Genomic DNA, 20,710 nt, shown 5'->3' with positions numbered 1-20,710 from the left:
CTGCTCAAGCTGGCCTCCACCGGCGATGGGTAGCACTCCAAAAACCGCGACAGAATGTCCCCGTATTTCCATGGCGATGACTCCCAATCAACATTCCTCGCCGCCATGGAGGTTTTATAGTCTTGAGTCACTTTTAAGAGTAACTCCACCTTTCTTCGTGTCAGACCACACAAAGAATTCTCTCTTCTTCACAACAAGAGCAGCCGTTTTCTATACCGTCGCAGATAGAAAGAATACACTTCCAGGTCAGAGGTGACTATATGACGCGCGCATTGTTTTTTTCCCCCGCGCATACGTACTAGGTCGCGTTGCGCCGGTGGACGGAGGGAGGCGGGGGTCTTAAACGGTGGCATTGTTGTTTGTGAACACGGATAAGGTTAGGTGTGATTTACTCTGGATAATTCTTAGTGTAAACGGGGCCTAAGCCTGGACCCCTGGAGAGAGGGTCCAGACTGAGGCCAAGGAGAAAAAAAACCTGATAGCCATAGCACACATAAACATGTGTGTAAGAGGGAAACATCAAAGAACACAAAGGACATTAAAGACATTAAAAGAGCAGAGCTGATGCAACCAGCCACTTCTGCACACAACCACAAAAGTAAAACAACAACAACAAAACATATACACTGTGGTGGCCTCTGCGGTGTTCCACGCCATGGTCTGCTGGGGTGGCGGGAGCATGGCCCTCTGGCATGAGCAGACCCAACAAAGCAACCGAGAGAGCGAACTCCACCCTCAGCCGCCTACCAAGTCTCGGCCAGTGTCCAGTCCGCATGGTCTAAGGAGACCGAGGTGTCCGATACCTGCTCAGTCAGCCAAGACACCGTGAAGCTTTTCTGTAATGTCTCTTCATCCGCATCTCCTCCAGTCTCTCCAAACGGACTCTGGTGTGGCAGAGACCCAGCAGCTGGTCTCCATTGCCAAAAGGCTCCCGGGAGGCAGATCCAGACGTTCACAAAAAAGCACCGCAGAAGTCACCAAAGTGCCACACCTTGTCACACAGTCCCAAAGGGTCCCGAACCAAGAGGCAAAAAAATCCCACATGAAAACAAGAAGGAAACATCAGGAAAACAAAAGGATGACACAACAGCAGCCACTACAGCGACGCCAATTAAGTATTGTTGACGGTTTTTTAATGCACTTTTAAAGTGATTTAGAGGTAGAATTGATTGCTCCCGTTAGCTGCATTGCTAGCCACCAAGAAGTAACTGATTTTTACATGTTAGAATGCAAAAAAACTAACTTTTGTCTTCTTGTCTCTCTGAGTGTGAACAATAGGCAACATTCCAAAAATGTTCAGTTTTCTTTAGCTGTACATTTCTCGCGATATCACAACTTTTTTACTGAATTTTACCACCTGTTCCCCATAACATAACTTCTTTACTGTACCTTTTCTCTTTTAATTGTATGACTTTCTTATCATAATGTAACAACTTTAACTTGTATGAAGTGTAATTTTTTTGTTACGCAATAATTATTGTTATTTTTTAATTCTGACTTCATTCTTATGTTAAGACATTGTCGAAAGATGACGACTTTATTGTGGTAATATATCAATTTTCCATCCGTCCATCCATTTTCTATCGCTTGTCCCTTTCGGGGCCGTGGAGGGTGCTGGAGCCTATCTAATTTTATTCCTGTAAAATCACAATTCTACTCTTGGACAAGGCTCTCTACTCCCACCCCCATTATTTTTCGGACTATATTCTCGCTGTGACTTTGAAAATTACTCTCAATATTTCTCCATTAATTTCACATTGGTTTCAGAAAAATTATAGTATTTTTTGTATACTTGCTAAAATTCTTTAATATTATTATTATTTTGTATTTTTTAATTTTAATGGAACACCTAAACCTGTTTTTGCAGATAATCCAGTATCAGACTGTGAGATACGACACTTTGCCTCTGTCCCCTATCTCCAGAAACAGACTGAGTAAGTGTATACTAAGCAGTGTAAATATGTTGACACTATATACTGTAATATTGTATTGTGTCTTCTTCACGTTAAAGATGCAGTCAAGAGGAAAATTCTGGTGTTGGATCTGGACGAGACACTCATCCACTCTCACCACGACGGGGTCCTGAGACCCACAGTGAGACCAGGAACTCCGCCCGACTTTATCCTCAAAGTAAGACTGTCATACTGATCATTTATCGGGGACTTCTTTCTTAATTACATTTATTTATTTATTTTTTTACCTCATAGGTCGTCATCGATAAACACCCCGTCAGATTCTTCGTACACAAAAGGCCACATGTTGACTTCTTTTTAGAAGTGGTGTGTATTGTGTTTTATTGCTAGCGCTAACGCTACACATGGTTTAGTAACGCGTTATACTTGTCCGCAGGTGAGCCAGTGGTACGAGCTGGTGGTCTTTACAGCCAGCATGGAGATCTACGGCTCGGCAGTGGCCGACAAGTTGGACAACAATCGGAACATCCTCAGACGCAGATACTACAGACAGGTACTGCCCCCTCGTGCCCTTATTAGGAACTGTCAGCGTTAATGAACAATCAATGATTTGTTTGATACGCTAGCTGTGGTACGTATTTGTTGAAAGAATGGACGTAATGTTTGCAGGCCTCAAATTTTTACTTTTTAAGGTCAAGACAAGTGTTGCTTTAAAGGAGGGCTCATATTTTAGGGCACCTAGGCAAGTTAGAAGATAGATAGATAGATAGTACTTTATTGATTCTTTCAGGAGAGGGCACCAAGGCTGTTTTTTTTTAAAATTCATTATTAATATAAACTTGTCAGCTTTTTTACATTTATCTCTATTTTTACATTTTACTAGAGGGAGTTTTTTTAAATTATTATTTATTTATGTTTTTAAGTTATGTACATTTATATGTACATGTAGATGCTGTATCGGGACAGATCCATTAAGAGTTTGAGCAGAAATATGTCGTATAGGAATTAACTATACATAATTCAAGATTCAAGATTGTTTATTGTCATATGCACAGTTAAACACACAGTTTGCCGTACAATGAAAATCTTACTTTGCTAATCCACCCTTCAACAAGTCACACGGTACTTAGCTAAAATAAGAATAAATAAATAAATGTTATATACAAGGCACAGTGAGTAACATAACATTATGATCAAAGGTGAAAAGTGTCTACAGTGATGGTTCACAGTTCGGGGGTGGTCATGGTAGCTGTCTTTTGTTCAAAAGATAAAAGTAAAAAGGGGGGGGGGTAGCTGGGAGAGCTAGCATTCACAAGTTAGCATTCACAAGCCTGATGGCCTGGGGTATAAACTGTTTGTCAGTCTCGTAGTCCTGGATTTCAGGCTCCTGTGTCGTCTGCCTGATGGTAGGAGGCTGAAGAGACTGTGCTGGGGGTGGTACTGTCCTTTATGATGTTGTGTGCTCTCCTGGTGGCCCTGGTAGAGTACATGTCCTGTAGTGAGGGGAAGGCTGCTACTGATATGTACTGATGTATGTTTTAATCACTCTCTGGAGTGCCTTCCTGTCCTTAGCAGTGCAGTTTCCATACGAGACCGTGATTGAGCTGGTAAGGACACTCTCAACCGTACTTCTATAGAAGTTGCTGAGAATTTTGGGTGGCATGCCAAATTTTTTCAGCCTTCGCTGCTGGGCTTTCTTTATTGTTTGTTGGGTGTTGTGAGCCCAGGTGAGGTCCTCGCTGATGTGGGTCCCGAGGAATGTAAAGGTTTTCACCCTGTCCACCTCTGTCTCCCCTATGTACAGAGGTGTGTACTGTGCACTCCTTCTCCGTGGATCAATAACCATCTCGTCTGTGTTCAAGGAGAGATTATTATCCTGACACCAGGCCACCAGTTCCGCTACCTCCCTTCTGTACGCTGCCCCAACTCCCCCGGTGATCAGTCCGATGACCGTAGTATCATCTGCAAACTTGATGATACTGGTGGTGTTCTGGGAGGCCACACAGTCATGTGTGAAGAGGGTGTACAACAGGGGGCTCAGCACGCAGCCTTGGGGCGACCCTGTGCTTAGAACCTTTGTGCCTGATGTCTGGTTGCCAACTCTGACTGACTGAGGCCGGTTTGTGAGAAAGTTCAGCACCCAGTCACAGACCAACAGTGAGTAGTTTAGCAGTGAGTTTTTGTGGGATGACCGTGTTAAAAGCAGAGCTGTAGTCAATGAATAATAGCCTGGCATAGGTGTCATTGCCCTCCAAGTGGGTGAGTGTGGTATGGATGACGGTGTTGACTGCATTCTCAGTGGACCGGTTCTGCCAGTAGGCAAACTGTAGAGGGTCCAGTGTGCCTGGGATGGTCTTCTTGATGTGTTACATGACTTTCCTCTCGAAGCACTTCATCACTATTAGGGTGAGTGCAACGGGGCGATAGTCCTTCAGACAGGTCACAGTGTTTTTCTTTGGCAGGGGCACGATGGTGGTGGTCTTGAAGCAAGTGGGCACAACAGTTTGTGCTAGTGACAAGTTGTATATGTCAGCAAGTACGTCAGCCAGCTCTGATGAACAGACCCTGAGGGCCCGGCCAGGGATGTTGTCTGGGCCGGCTGCCTTCCGTGGGATTGTTCTCCTCAGAACTGTACGTACCTCTGCTGTTGTCACAGTGAGTGGTGGGTCCTGCGTGCGCTCCGTGGTCAGAACCCCTCTCTGTTGGTTGGTGTTGAGGACCTCGAAGCGGGTGTAGAACTCATTCAGTTCATCTGGCAGTGAGGGTTGGCTGTTTGTGACCCCCTGCTCCCCTGCTTGTAGTCTGTGATGTGTTGCAGGCCTTGCCACATGCGCCGGGAGTCTGTGGTGGAGTAGAATCCCTCCAGCTTTAGTCTGTATTGTCCCTTGGCCTCGCTGATGGATTTACGCAGGTCATATCTGGCCTTCTTGTAGTCCTCAGCGTAGCCTGAGACAAATGCAGTGGAGCGGACACGTTAATAAAATGATGTGTCACATGAATGGTTTTTGAAGTAATACCTTTGTGACATAAAAAAACAAGTAACATAAAAAAACATGGCATTTACTTTTTGATATAAAAAAAAAATACAAAGCAGTTTGGCTAATGAAGATGAGCTCTAATAAACAAGCATTGTTCTTCTCCAGCACCCCCTTGTGGTTCAGTACAACAGTTTGGCCAACAACCAGAAAAAGCAGGAGTGACACCTATCACGTCGAATACACAATCTTCACAGCCTTCGTTCAATTCGATGAGATGACTAAACATTTTAGCTAGTATTGATGTTATTTGAACACTGAAACAGTTTGCAGTTAAATAAAGGACGAGTGAACATCCCAGTAAACGCACTAAAGACTTTATAAACAAGTTGTGACACCGGTCACGACACATCGCCTGCTGCATGTTTCCTCACCCCATTAACTCTGTCACAGCAGCTGATGAACACTGTATTCTGAAAATAAAAGCAACATCAAATAGTTTTCTCCTTGGCTGTATTCTTTTAGTGTGGGGACAAGTGCGTCTGTCTCCAATATTGTCCATACCTGTCGCCATCTAAACGCACGCCCGGAAGCGAAGGAAAATTACGTTAAACCAAGTGCTTGGCTCCGTTTACTCCGAGGGGGAATCTCAGCAGCAATGTCCGTGTAGTTTGTCCGCCATGATTATCAAGCCAAACGACGCTGGTGTGCATGTGCCTGACTTCGTGTTGCCTAAAATGCATTAATAAATGACGGGGTCTCGGTAATTAAAAAATTAGACTGTATTACTAACCGTCTGGAATTTTATCGTGAATTATCATTATACCGTTGACCATTACAGACCTAGTTCATTAACAAGTAAAAGGTCAAGGGCGGTCACGGCATGTTCTTGCCGCAGATGTTGGTCATATTTTTAGGGCATTACGGCAAATGATGAGGGCGGTCGCGGCTTTTGCCGCAGTTGCCGTGGTTAAATTCGAGCCCTGTGTTTACATGGAAGAAAGCTTTACACATATAGTGCTAATGTTATGAGAATTGTATTATTATTATCATTATAATATTATTATTATAATAAGAATAATACTTTTCAGTGAACACTGTCTTAGCTTTACTAGAAAACAGTACCGTATTTTCCGCACTATAAGGTGCACCGGATTATAAGGCGCACCTATGCATCCATTTGATGGAGCTGCGCTAAAGGGAATGTCAACAAAACAGTCAGATAGGTCAGTCAAACTTTATTAATAGATTACAAACCATCGTTCTGACAACTCTGTTCACTCCCAAAATGAATAAACAGTTGTTTTATTATTTTCCCTAAGGTAAAGTCAGTGACGTGGTGTTTTGTTTATCTTTTAACAACTACATGAACATGTAGTGCAACATTTATATCACATAGTGGAGGGGAACTTTTCCCTGATTCAATAAACAGGTAAAAAACAGTGATACTGTTATGGTAAATCAAACGTTAGTGCAATCACAATATAGTAACACTCGAAATAGTGCAGAGCAATAACAATATATCAATAACTCAACGTTGCTCAAACGGTAATGTCACACAACACAACACACAAAATAAACATGTAAAGCTCACTTTATGAAGTTATTCCTCATCCACGAATCCCTCGAATTCTTCTTCTTCAATGTCCGAATTAAACAGTTGGGCGACAGCAAATGCGCTGTCTTGTCGAAGTCGTCATTAATCGAGTCAGTGTCGCTGCTGCTCTATTCCCGTGTTCTACTGCGTGACTGATCGTCTTAAAGGCCTACTGAAATGAGTTTTTTTTATTTAAACGGGGATAGCAGATCCATGGATCACGGATTTGTATTTTAAACCACCTCGGATACTATATCCTCTTGAAAATGAGAGTCGAGAACGCAATGGACATTCACAGTGACTTTTATCTCCACGACAATACATCGGTGAAGCACTTTAGCTACGGAGCTAACGTGATAGCATCGTGCTTAAATGCAGATGGAAACAAAATAAATAATCCCCTGACTGGAAGGATAGACAGCAGATCAACAATACTACTATCAGGAGACACCGAACCAAACACTGGACCTGTAACTACACGGTTAATGCTGTGCCGCCTGTCGAAGCCTAGCAATGCTGTTGCTAACGACGCCATTGAAGCTAACTTAGCTACGGGACCTCATCAGAGCTATGATAAAAACATTAGCGCTCCAGCTACGCCAGCCCTCATCTGCTCATCAACACCCGTGCTCACCTGCGTTCCAGCGATCGACGGCGCGACGAAAGGCTTCACCCGATCATCGATGCGGTCGGTGGCTAGCGTCGGATAGCGCGTCTGCTATCCAACTCAAAGTCCTCCTGGTTGTGTTGCTGCAGCCAGCCGCTAATACACCGATCCCACCTACAGCTTTCTTCTTTGCAGTCTTCATTGTTCATTAAACAAATTGCAAAAGATTCACCAACACAGATGTCCAGAATACTGTGGAATTTTGCGATGAAAACAGAGCTGTTTGTATTGGGATACAATGTGTCCCAATACTTCCGCTTCGACCATTGACGTCACGCGCAAACGTCATCATACCTAGACGTTTTCAAGCGGAAGTTTCCCGGGAAATTTAAAATTGCACTTTATAAGTTAACCCGGCCGTATTGGCATGTGTTGCAATGTTAAGATTTCATCATTGATATATAAACTATCAGACTGCGTGGTCGGTAGTAGTGGGTTTCAGTAGGCCTTTAAGTTTAAACTCTGCGTTGTAAGCATGTCTCTTAATAGGAGCCATTTTGGGGTCTTTACATAAACAAACAAATGGAAATCCAAACGGCACGCCTCGCGCAGTCATATATCCCAGCATGCACCGCACGCTTCTTCTACGGGGGCGGCTGCTTACCGTAGAAGAAGAAGCACTTCTTCTTCTATGGGGGAAAAAGAAGTTGGCGGCTGTTTACCGTAGTTGCGAGACCTAAACTTTATTAAAATAAGGTTTAGGTTTGTTGTGGCTCAACATTGGTCCATATTTAAGGCGCACCGGATTATAAGGCGCACTGTCAGCTTTTGAGAAAATTTGAGGTTTTTAGGTGCGCCTTATAGTGCGGAAATTATAATGTTATGAGGATGACATTTTCATTTTAAGACAAAATTTTAAATTTTACATACGAAATATGAGAATAAAGTCTTAACTGTAATGAATTAAGAATTATTACAAGAAGAGTGATTAAGAAAACAGTTGTAATCATAATGCTGTCAGAATAAAATCACACTTTTATGGGCATTAAGTTGTAATTTTACAAAAATTAAGTCGTAATAATGGTAGTCGGAATGGTATGAGTAAAAATGATATGACAATAAAGTTTTAAATTGTAATCTTAGAAAAATGAAGTCGTAAATTAAATAAAGAGAAAGTTAATAGTGGACAATGGATTAAATTACATTTTTACAAGAGTAAGCGTACCGTAATTTACAGCCTGGACTATACGCCACAACTTTTTTCCCATGCTTTCTCCACGCTGAACCCTATGGTGTATACAATCCTACGACTAATTTATGGATTTCACATGCTGCCAATAAATTTAGCCCCATTTCAGACCAATACAATTGCCAAACGGATTCTGGTTGACCAATGAAATTGTTTACATTAAATCAAACCTAATCATTTAGTCAGCCATTTAGCGCAGTGGTCCCCAACCTTTTTGTAGCTGGGGACCGGTCAACACTTGAAAATTTGTCCCACGGACCGGGGGGGATTTTTTTTTTCTTTCTTTTTTTTCCATAAAGAAATACAATCATGTGTGCTTACGGACTGTATCCCTGCAGACTGTATTGATCTATATTGATATATAATATATATATTGTGTTTTTTATGTTGATTTAATTTAAAAAAAAATATATATACATATATATTATTTTTGTTTTTTTAAATTTCTTGTACGGCCCGGTACCAATCGGTCCGTGGACCGGTACCACTGATTTAGCGTGTTATGTACTTACCCTCATCATGGCAAAGATGCAAAGAAATGCAGACGATGCAGCTTTCAAGGAAAAAGACCTGCTGCATAGAACGGAAACAGGTTTTGAAAGGCTGGACTAGTGCGTGTGAAGAAGACCGCACAAGTTCAGAGGCAAATTTGCTTCAAGACGAAAGTGTAAGTGAAAACGAGGCTGAGAAAATGTCGGACGAAGCAATTTTGAGTGTTTTCGTTTCTGACACCGAAGAAGACAACTTCAGCCATTTATGAACGCAGGAGGAGGGTGTAAAAAGCGCTCAATGACTTGCCCTTTAAACAGGCACTGTCTTTTGTTAAATTTGTGAATGAATGCAAACAAGCGCCTTTGTAAATCATGTTTAAATACCTGTGGCTTATAAAATTATTATAAAAAATTAAGTAAAGTGTGGCTTATATATATAGTTACCGTATTTTCTGCACTATAAGGCGCACCTAAAAACCTCAAATTTTGTCAAAAGCTGACAGTGCGCCTTATAATCCGGTGCGCCTTATATATGGACCAATATTGAGCCTCCAACAGGTAAAATTTTCAATCAATCAATCGCAACTACGGTAAGCAGCCGCCGACTTCATTTTCCCCCGTAGAAGAAGAAGAAGCGTGCGGTGCATGCTGGGATGTATGACTTCGTGAGGCGTGCCGTTTCATTTCCCCCGTCTTCATTTTCCCCCGTAGAAGAAGCGTGCGGTGCATGCTGGTGATATATGACTGTGCGAGGCGTGCCGTTTAATTTCCATTTGTTTGTTTATGTAAAGACCCCAAAATGGCTCCTATTAAGAGACATGCTTACGACGCAGAGTTTAAACTTAAGACGATCAGTCACGCAGTAGAACACGGGAATAGAGCAGCAGCGACACTGACTCGATTAATGACGACTTCGACGAGACGGATGCCGTATTCGCCCAACTGTTTAATTCGGACACTGTAGAAGAAGAATTCGAGGGATTTGTGGATGAGGAATAACTTCATAAAGTGAGCTTTACATGTTTATTTTGTGTGTTGTGTTGTGTGACATTAACGTTTGAGCAACGTTGAGTTATTGATATATTGTTATTGCTCTGCACTATTTTGAGTGTTAATATATTGTGATTGCACTAACGTTTGATTTACCGTAACAGTATCACTGTTTTTTACCTGTTTATTGTATCAGGGAAAAGTTCCCCTCCACTATGTGATATAAATGTTGCACTACATGTTATACCTTGCTGGTGTTAAAAGATAAACAAAACACCACGTCACTGACTTTACCTCGGGGAAAATAATAAAACAGCTCTTTTTTTTTCATTTTGGGAGTGAACAGAGTTGTCAGAACGCTGGTTTGTAATCTAATAATAAAGTTTGACTGAGGGGGGGGGTTACCCACATATGCGGTCCTCTCCAAGGTTTCTCATAGTCATTCACATTGACGTCCCACTGGGGTGAGTTTTCCTTGCCCGTATGTGGGCTCTGTACCGAGGATGTCGTTGTGGCTTGTACAGCCCTTTGAGACACTTGTGATTTAGGGCTAATAAATAAACATTGATTGATTGATTGATTGACTGACCTATTTGACTGTTTTGTTGACATTCCCTTTAGCGCAGCTCCATCTAATGGATGCATAACGTAACCCCAGCCTCTACTTTAGCGTCTATTCTATGCGCCTTATAATGTGGTGCGCCTTATAGTGCATAAAATACAGTAATTTATTTATTCATTTATTTACAGACATAATTTTGTATTACATTATTGTTTCTTTTGTTAATATTCTGCAAAAAGGGAATCCCTAGAAGCATAGACCTTATGGATAGGCACTCACAGTTAAAATACACATCATCATATAACATACAAAACACGGTACAATAAAATTAATTTCAAAATCTAGCCACCCAATACCCATTTACAATTTCATACCAACCTACCACCAGATTTACATTTACAGAGAAGAAAGCTTTTAATCCACCAAATCAGTCTCGATATCGTAGTATTCAAATTTGAATAAAAAGTTGCATTTTGAAGATTTGCGACAATCATATCATACATACAGGGGTCAAGACCAAAATTATGTGACCAATGTGAAATTCTCAGCCATGAGGTGGTGTGCTAAATGTACTATGTGTGACATAGCAATACATTTTGATTAAAACGCAATTCTTTTATAGAGCTATTAATCTCATTCCAGATCACCAGGCCTCTACAGGCTATAGTAAAGCTTGGATCGGAATTTGGAGGTCAATACATTATACCTACAATTATATTTGTATTATTTTCGACATATACTTCTATAAATAAGGCATCTAATAAACCATCATCAATATATAAGTCATCACGGCTGGTCATAGAGTATTTTGAGTCTACATATTTGCACACACCCCGATCTGGTCTACCTGTTTTGTTTTTAATGTAGAGGACATAGCCATCCAGGTTGAGTGTGTTCAAATATGTTATGTCGTTCACTCAAGTTTCACTACATCCTATGACATTAAACTGGTGATCTAAACTAGCCAACAAAGCAAGTAAGTCATCGTGATGCTCTACCAAGCTTCTCGCGTTTAGGTGTAGCAGAGATAACAGAAGATTTCCTAGGGCTGCTAAGTTTCCGGTAGTAACACGCTTACAGTTCAGTTTTTCAACGCAAGGCTGGTTATGTATCGCATAATTTTGGTCATGAGTTAAGGGTTCAGGTGCGCTCTGTAATCCGAAAAGTATGGTAATTTTACGAGAATAAATTACATGTAACTATTAAGTAGTCATTTTCGGTAATAAAAAAGTAATTTTAAAAGACTGCGCAGCAAGAAATAATAAAAAATAATGAATTGGGGGTCAGACTGGCCAACTGTATGCTTTTTTTACTTGGCACGCTTGTTGACCCTTAAAGGGGAACTGCATCTTTTTTGGAATTTTGCCTAACATTCACAATCCCTATGTAAGACAAGCACGTTACAAATCTTTGTTCCCATTTGCAAATGTGTAAATATTGCATATTATTATTAAAATGCATAATACTACATTACATATATACTTACAGCATATACTGCATATTAAACGTTGATGGAGGTTTTTGGATGTTTTTTAGAGCGCTTTATAGGGAGAATAGAGCGAATCCCATTACATCCATTGTTATCTGACTGCTAGCAATTATTTACGAGTTAGAATGTATTAAACAATACAAATATATCACGGTTTTCCCCTAGATTGCCAAGATACCTGTGGCGGTGGGGGGCGTGGTCACCATGATGTCATCACATCAATTGCATAATCTTTGATATGACATGATTTTAATCAAAAAGTCTATAAAAGGTAGACATACATTTAAAAACAAATATGTTATTATTAATTAGTATTAACATATATTTTTATATCATTTTGCCATATTTTCATTTGTTGCAGTAGTTCAAGAATTTTTCAAGTGTCTAGACCAGGGGTCGGCAACCCAAAATGTTGAAAAAGCCATATTGGACCAAAAAAAAATGATTTAATTGTTTATATTAGCCTACTATCAAAATGACTATGTGTTGCAGGCTTCCACAAATCTTCATTGACAGAAATGTTGACATTTTTATATTTATTCTACATATTTTTTTACAACATTGGAAAACGATAGATAACTCCTGGAAATAAATGACTTAGAATTGGCAAAGTAATAGATGTGTGTGTCCAAGTTAAAGGAAACGTTTTCTTCTAATGGATTTATTACAATCTTTGCAAGCTGGGTAACGTTTGCTGTGGTTTGGAACAACATGGCACGCAAACAACTATCAGAAATGTAGGCAAGATTACATACAGATAATGTATCATGAGACATGCAAATATACAATAAATACACAGAGGACATAAGTAAAGGAAATTAAATGAGCTCAAGTATACCTAAAAACGAGGCATAGTGATGCAATATATTCATACAGCTAGCCTAAATAGCATGTTAGCATGGATTAGCTTGCAGTCATGCAGTGACCAAATATGCCTGATTAGCACTCCAAACTATTCAACATCAACAAAGCTCACATTTGTGCATTCACACACAGCATAAAAACTTTGGTGGACAAAATGAGAAAAAAGAGTGGCATAACACACGTCTTTCTTTGGCAGCGTCGGAGAAAGTTGTACATGTAAACAAACTACGGTGAGTTCAAGGTCCGCCGAAATTCGTAGGAGAAGACGGCGCCCATCTAATACTCTTATCAGGGAAACATGTTTGATATAAACAGTGGGATTACAATTAGGAAGGTTTGTGTCATGTTTTCCTCCTACAGAAACCATATATTATCCTCCATCTTTTTTCACTGTAATACGCTCCAGACAATGGCGTGCGTCGTGTTTACTTCTGGTTACAGCATCGCTGTTTTCAGTGATCAAAGTTGATGTCTGGTGGCCGAGGTTTCGGTGCATCACTTGTCAATAGTGCACAAATAATAGGCTACGTTGTAAAGACCTGTTGGTGGTCATGTTTTGTGTTTGTGGTTTTGTTTTGATGTTATTTTTTCCCATGATCACAAACACTGTCCGTGCCTGAAAGTGGATTGGCGGAGAATGAGTGTTGTGTCTGGGGAAGTACGGAGACAAAGTTGTTTGCACGGGTGGTGAAACCTTTTAGAATTGTGCCGTTCGTTATCATAAGATTGGCAATAATAGCATCAGACTTTGTCTGACTTCTTCTTGGGGCTACAATAAATTATATTACCTTAATTTGTTTCCACGTTAAAAAAACAACAACCTTATCTTCAAGGTGCGGTGGCAATGAAAATGCCGTGGCGGTGCGCAAAATTCAGTTACATCAAGGGGAAACCCTGTGTATGTGTGCTTGTCTCACATAAGGATTGTGAACGATTGGCAAAATTATAAGTGCAGTTCCCCTTTAATTACGCATGTACACTTGGATGTTCTTCAGATGAGCCTTTATTAGACTTAGACTTAGACAAACTTTATTGATCTACAAAGGAAAATTGTTCCCACACAGTAGCTCAGTTTCAAAGGATGGAAAGGATAATGCAGGTATTAAGTAGACTAAAAATGTACCATAGTAGCAATATAAAATATAACATATATGTAATATTTACATATATGTTACATCTTTATTATATACAGTGTTTCCCACACATTCATTTATTTGTGGCGGCCCGCCACGAAAGAATTACGTCCGCCACAAATTTTTAAAAAATAAAATAAAATTTAAAAAAAATTAATTTTATTTAATTTTATTTTATTTTTTTGTCCTGTCCGGCTTCTCAGGCAAATCATATAGTTGATGTAGATGCCCATATAGGCTGTTCAGATTTACTTTACAAAAGAGAAGTGTAGGATACTTCTCTTGTTGCCTTATTTGTATTTGACCACTACTGTTTTCTGTTTATTTGTTACTGACTGTGGCAGGACACCTCTGCCTCTGTTTCACTTTATGTTGCTGGTAAATAATATGGTTGTAGTAGTAGGCTAAAGTTAAATTATTTAGTATGCACTAATTAAAGGGGCAGAGCTTTAAGAGATATTTTAGCTTTTATATTTTATAAGATATATTTTTTGTAAGAACCACAATTAATAAATATATTTCAGTGAATAACTTATTGTTCAAATCTGTATATAAATATGTACATAAAGTGTTGTAATTATATTGTAAAATGGATGAATGGATGGACGTTTAAAACAAAACTGTTATTATTAATTAGTAAGTATACATTTTTTTAGCCTTTTTAGAGAAAATCATATCATTGTAGTAAATTATTCAAATTACTCGATGATGTCATGATGACCACGCCCATAGCCACGCCCCCACCGCCACATGTATCTTGGCAGTTTATGGGAAACACTGATATATACAGTATATAATATATACTGATATTATATAATTATATTATATTTTTATATAATATATACGTACATTATATAACAAATCCCAATTACCATGTACAATATTATAGTATATGTGACAGCTGCAGCAAAAAAATAAAATAAAATCATTGTCAGCTCCAGTTGCTGTGGAAATCCACATGTCGTTGGAGTGACAAGCGGCACTCTCAGCAAATCAGAGCGCTCCCTTCTGAGATTCCTCTTTCAGCTGCCACTCTGAAAGTTAGGTGAACAGCAGAAATCAATTCACCCCTCCCAGGACTAGTGGTGGATACCAAAACTTGTTTCCATAATGGCACCGGTGCCGATGTAAGCGGTCGTAACCAGACCGGATAGAAGTAGCCCTACGGTGCTGAACTTGGTTGCAAAATAATTGCAGACTCAGCTACTTGCAACAAGTGCTTGAAGGTGATATTGTAGAAGTAACATCTTGTAAGTAATGTAGTGTTCTACTTATTGCCGCCCTTACCACTCCAACAGTGCTCACTTTTAACACCACACATTTCGCCGTAGTGACAGGGTGTTGTTTCTTGGTCTCCGTATAATTTGCGCTGATTTTAAAGTCAGTATACACACCATTATACATCTAATGTATCTCTATATTGATGAACAGAGGTCCATTTTCTAGTCATCTGTGGAGGTTTATTCTTGCTCAGACAAAATACGCTGGCAGCTGATAAATGTGTTTTTATCTGGACAGTAGGGATGCAATGATAGGATTGTTTATATCACAGTTAATGCGGCCAAAATTATTACAGTTGTCATTATCATGGTATTGTTGAAATTGCTCAAAAAGTGCTGATACACACTGAATTTATTTAGCCAAGCTTGTTTTGAAAAAAATAAACAACAGACAGAAAATCAACTTTTTTTGGCAGAGGAAACATTGAATATTGTTCTGGCTTATTAAGATTGTATTTAAGTATGTTCATCTTTTTCAGTTTGAATTTGTGAAGTGTTTCTTAATGATAAAGGAAAAACGGCATGCTTCTCTTCCGTGCCAGCAACTTGAGGGGTTTCAGGTTCGATCCCCGTCTCTGGCCATCCGAGTCACTACCGTTGTGTCCTTGGGCAAGACACTTCACCCTTACTCCCAGTTAGGGTTGGGTATCGTTTGAATTCGGACGATTCCGATTCCGATTCTTTGTTTCGATTCCGATTCCTGACGATTCCGATTCTTTTAAGAGGCAGGGTCAAAAAAAAGTTTTGGATATTTTAAATGAGCTACCTAACAAACATACAGTCTTTCTGAATGAAATAGTCTGACATTCTCCATCAATTTTAATTCTATTAACTTTTTATGAACTTTACTATAAATTCCTCACAGGGCTGATTTCAACTAGAATATAAATATCAAATCTATGAACTTGAATATAAATATTATAAATACATTTTCACAGGGGTACACTTTCCTCAAGAGAGCTTTATTTTTGAAAACCTCATGAAAACACATTTACACACAAGTGTATGATGCTGCAGGTACTTAAACATGTTACCGTGCTCCCACTGATGGGCTAACCTGGTGCAGAAAAGCAAATAAACAATAAGAAACAACTTGCAAAACCCGGTCCAGATTAGCAGCAGGTACAGTATAAAATCAGAGACAGTTCTTGTTTAAGAAAATGACCATATCCGCCTTCTCAGGCAGGATGCGTGAGCGTTCTGGACAGATAGTGTCTCCTGCTGTGGAAAATACACGTTCGCTGGGTGTGGAAGAAGCTTGAAGACATAAATAGGAGAAAGCGAGATCTGACAGCAGGAGGAGGACGGTCGGCGCAGCGCGTCGAAGACGGGACATGCATATATTTGTACGTCATGAACTCGGAGGTGCTTCATCATGTTCGACGTGCACCCCCCTAAGCACGAAACAGTCCTGTCGCACGTGTTATATTTCGCAAATATTTCATTTTTTTTAGTAAAATAAAGCCACACTTTCGACCGCCGACGCCCGCTATCCATGCTTGACTGACTCGCTCGGCTACATAGGCTCGGCTATGCTAACACTTCCGGCGGTGGGCGCTTCTTCGTTGGTGTTCAGCGGCTTCTTCTTCCGGTCGGCGGACTTATTCTTTTTTTCTGGTCGGCGGACTGGGTATCGAAACTAGGAATCGGAATTTAAACTTTTGAACAATTCCGGGAGAATCGGAAAGTTAGTCCCGGTTCCAATCGATACTCGATACTCGATACCCAACCCTACTCCCAGTGCCGCTCACACTGGTGAATGAATGATAGGTGGTGGTCGGATGGGCCGTTGGCGCAAATTGGCAGCCACGCTTCCGTCAGTCTACCCCAGGGCAGCTGTGGCTACAAATGTAGCTTACCACCACGTACGTGTGAATATGAATTGAATGAATAATGGGTTCTCACTTGTCTGTGAGCGCTTTGAGTATCTACTTGATCAGAAATCGCTATATATCTAATCCATTATTTTTATTATTCAAAAGTATTTTTACCTACTTCCTAATTGCCAGTAACTGTTAATAGCTGTTTTTTAATGTTTGAACATGTTTCTATCTACACTTCTGTTCAAATGTAATAAACACTTGTTTTTCTGTTGTTTAGCTACTTCACATTAGTTTTGGGATGTTACTAGAAATGTGTGGTATTGATCCAATACCAAGTTGTTACAGAGGAAATATTGATCATACCCATGCTGATACTTACTGTGGCTTGCAAACATATTCATACCCCTTGAACCTATCCATATTTTATCACATTACAACCACAAACATAAATATATTTTATTCAAATTGTATGTGAAAGACCAATCACAAAGTAGTGTACAGTTGTCAGGTTGAAAGAAAATTCTACCTGATTCAAAAATGTTTTTACAAATAATAAACGGAAAAGTGCAGTGTGCAAAAGTATTAAGCTTCTTTCTCTGAGTGCAACCAATTGCCTTCAGAAGTTGCCTGATAATTGCTTAAGACTTAATACTGTCCACCTATGTGTAATCAGATCTCAGGACAAATACAGCTGCTCTGTGACGGCCTCAGATGATGGTTAAGAGAATATTGGGGCGCAAACAGCTTTATGAAGTCCAAGGAACACACCAGTTGTGGAGAAGTTTAAAGCAGGCTTAGGCTATAAAAATACTTCCCAAGCTTTAAACATCTCACAATTAATCATCCAGAAACGGAAAGTGTATGGCAAGAGCTGAAAACTGCTGTTCACAAATGCTCTCCATCTAATCTGACTAAGCTTGAACTGTTCTGCAAAGAACGGGAAAAAACTTCAGTCACTAGATTTGCAAAGTTAGTAGAGACATTGACTCAGAGAGGCTGAATACTTTGGCATAATGCCCTTTTCCTTTTTATTTGTAAAAAATAATAATAAAGAAATCATAAATAATAGTCTTTCAACTTCACAATTGTATACTACTTTGTGTTGGTCTTTCACATAATATTCCCAAAAAATATATTTATTTGTGATTGTAATGTGTGATTGTAATCCTCTGTATGTGTGTCATGATTTTATTTCTATTTTAATTTTGTATTATATATTCTTACTTTCTATTTTTATTTTTATACTTTGTGGCACTTTGATATTTTAACAAATATAAAGTGTGTTACAAATGCTAATTAATTATTATTATTATTATTAATGTGACAAAATATGTAAAAGTTCAAGGGTTTTTTGCACATTCTCTGTGTTCTGTATTATTACTGGTTTTGCTGCAATAATCATGACAATTGGTTGCTGATTTTATCTCAAATTATTCAATATATTACTTATTTTATTTAAATGATTCGAGTATTCCAATTACTATTCTGTTTAACTTGCATGTCACAAAATTTCATGAAAATACCCAAAATGTGCATGTTTTCCATGTTTTAGCTTAGTCCTAGCTTGGGCCTAGTTTGGATTAAAACGGGAACAATTACCCAACCCGACCCAAGACTACAACTGTTTTCTTGTAATATTTTGACGTTATTGTAGTGATGTTATGACTACAAGCAGCCATAACAAATGTTGTTGTTGTTGTTTTGCTAGCACTGCACGTTGGATCTAGGTAGTTACATCAAAGACCTGTCAGTTGTACATGACGACCTGTCCAGTATCGTCATCCTAGACAATTCACCAGGTGCTTATAGAAGTCATCCAGGTAAGACCTAATCAACATCTTCCTTATCATAATGATAACAATACTACATGTTTGTCTTACAAGTGTAAAAATAAGCTGTTAATATTGGTTGTTGTTTCCAGACAATGCAATACCCATCAAGTCTTGGTTTAGTGACCCTAGCGACACAGCACTTCTTAACTTGCTGCCTATGCTTGACGCATTAAGGTAAGGAAGTCATTGTATTTTATACACAAGTGCAACGGACAACTTTTTAAGGGGTATGCCATCACATCACAGGCACCCCCCCAACTCTGACTTGTTAGCCTAGCAGCTGGTTTAGCACAGTCAAACAACCATGAGGCCAATGTATTTTTTTGGTCTTCTGCCCATTTACATCTACAGAATGCAACTTCTCACTGTCACAACTGCTCAGTGGCCTAGTGGTTAGAGTGTCCGCCCTGAGATCGGTAGGTCGTGAGTTCAAACCAAAGACTATAAAAACGGGACCCATTACCTTGGCACTCAGCATCAAGGGTTGGAATTGGGGGTTAAATCACCAAAATTATTCCTGGGCGCGGCCACCGCTGCTGCTCACTGCTCCACTCACCTCCCAGGGGGTGAGGGTGATGGGTCAAATGCAGAGGGTAATCTCACCACACCTAGTGTGTGTGTGTGACAATCATTGGTACTTTAACTTTTTAACTTTAACTTTTTAAATGGGACTTACTTTTTCTTAGCTGTTGGTACCTCTTTTAGGGTTTTGGGATCCCCATAAATCCCCAAATTCTAATTAAATCAAACCACTGAGGCATGGTGGAGGTATTTTTAAAACAATCATGCCTTATAGCAGTGATCCTTAACAGGCGGACCGCGGTCCATGTCCGGACCCAGCGACGTGTCCGTCCGGACCCAGCACGAATTATAGTAAAAAAAAATAAAAAAATTTATTTTTATTTTTTTATAATTATTATAAAAAAATACAATAATTGTATTTATCTTTGAATTATCCGCTAGCGCAGGTCAATGTTCTTTGTTGTTTTTAGTCAAATATCTCCATGTTTCGTTTACACTTCTCTGTGTCTCACTCACTCCGTCTCTCTCTCTCTCAGAGAGAGAGAGAGAGAGAGAGACGGAGTGAGAGCGAGAGAACGCCACTCTGATTGGCTCCGGAATCAGCCAATCAAAGTATGGGTTGTCATCTCTATCACAACGACGCGCTGATAGGCTGTTACCACCTGGGTCATACAGCGCTCATGCCACATCATGGAACCTTTCGCTGCAGGCATACAGTTGTCTCGTATCGCTACTTCGCTAACTGTTCACTCGTCAGTCACTGAATGTGAATCAAATCACAATGGCATGCTCCAAGTTGGCTCAGGCTGGTAGAAGAAAGGTGGACAGGGAAAACCGATGTTTCAAGGAAGAATGGACAGAGCAATATGTTTTCATCCTACCTACTGCAAGTACCAAACCAATGTGTCTAATATGCAACAGTACTGTTGCTCTGGTGAAAAGTGAAAATCTGAAACGTCACTATCTGAAAGAGCACCGCGAATTTGAAGAGACATTTCCTCATGATTCAGAGCTAAGAAAAAAAGAAATCACGAGGCTGAAAAAGTCATATGAAACATCAAGCAAGATTTTTGTTAAATCTATGACACAACAACAAATAGCAACAGAGTGCTCACTCAGAGTGGCATGGGTTTTGGGTAAACACAAGAAGCCATTCTCTGGTGCAGAAATAATTAAATAATGCTTGACTGAAGTGATGGGTGCCATGTTTAAAGGCAAAGAAAAGGAGGAAATGACAGCTAAAATAAATCAAATCCCACTCTCTGATGCCACAGCTACCAGACGTACTGAAATATTTATTTTATTTCAGTTCTTATTTATTTTTGTTTCAAAGAAAATCTTTAATGTATTTTATTGGATATTTATTTTATTTTTGTTAATTTT

At 39.6% G+C, this 20,710-nt stretch overlaps 1 protein-coding gene across 1 annotated transcript in view; it reads left to right on the top strand.

The window, feature by feature from the left end:
* Positions 1-20,710, top strand: part of LOC133662317 (CTD nuclear envelope phosphatase 1A) — a 75,715-nt gene that overhangs the window by 48,480 nt on the left and 6,525 nt on the right. Inside the window, exons 2-7 of the mRNA XM_062066212.1 lie at positions 1,868-1,934; positions 2,012-2,130; positions 2,208-2,279; positions 2,350-2,466; positions 18,682-18,793; positions 18,895-18,979. Coding sequence (XP_061922196.1) covers positions 1,868-1,934; positions 2,012-2,130; positions 2,208-2,279; positions 2,350-2,466; positions 18,682-18,793; positions 18,895-18,979 — 572 coding nt within the window. The remainder of the gene's footprint in view (positions 1-1,867; positions 1,935-2,011; positions 2,131-2,207; positions 2,280-2,349; positions 2,467-18,681; positions 18,794-18,894; positions 18,980-20,710) is intronic.

Source organism: Entelurus aequoreus, linkage group LG12 (assembly GCF_033978785.1).
Source record: "Entelurus aequoreus isolate RoL-2023_Sb linkage group LG12, RoL_Eaeq_v1.1, whole genome shotgun sequence".
In the NCBI taxonomy this organism is placed as follows: Eukaryota; Metazoa; Chordata; class Actinopteri; order Syngnathiformes; family Syngnathidae; genus Entelurus; species Entelurus aequoreus.
Note: the sequence above shows the minus strand (reverse complement) of the source record. Positions and strands in the feature narration are given on the sequence as shown.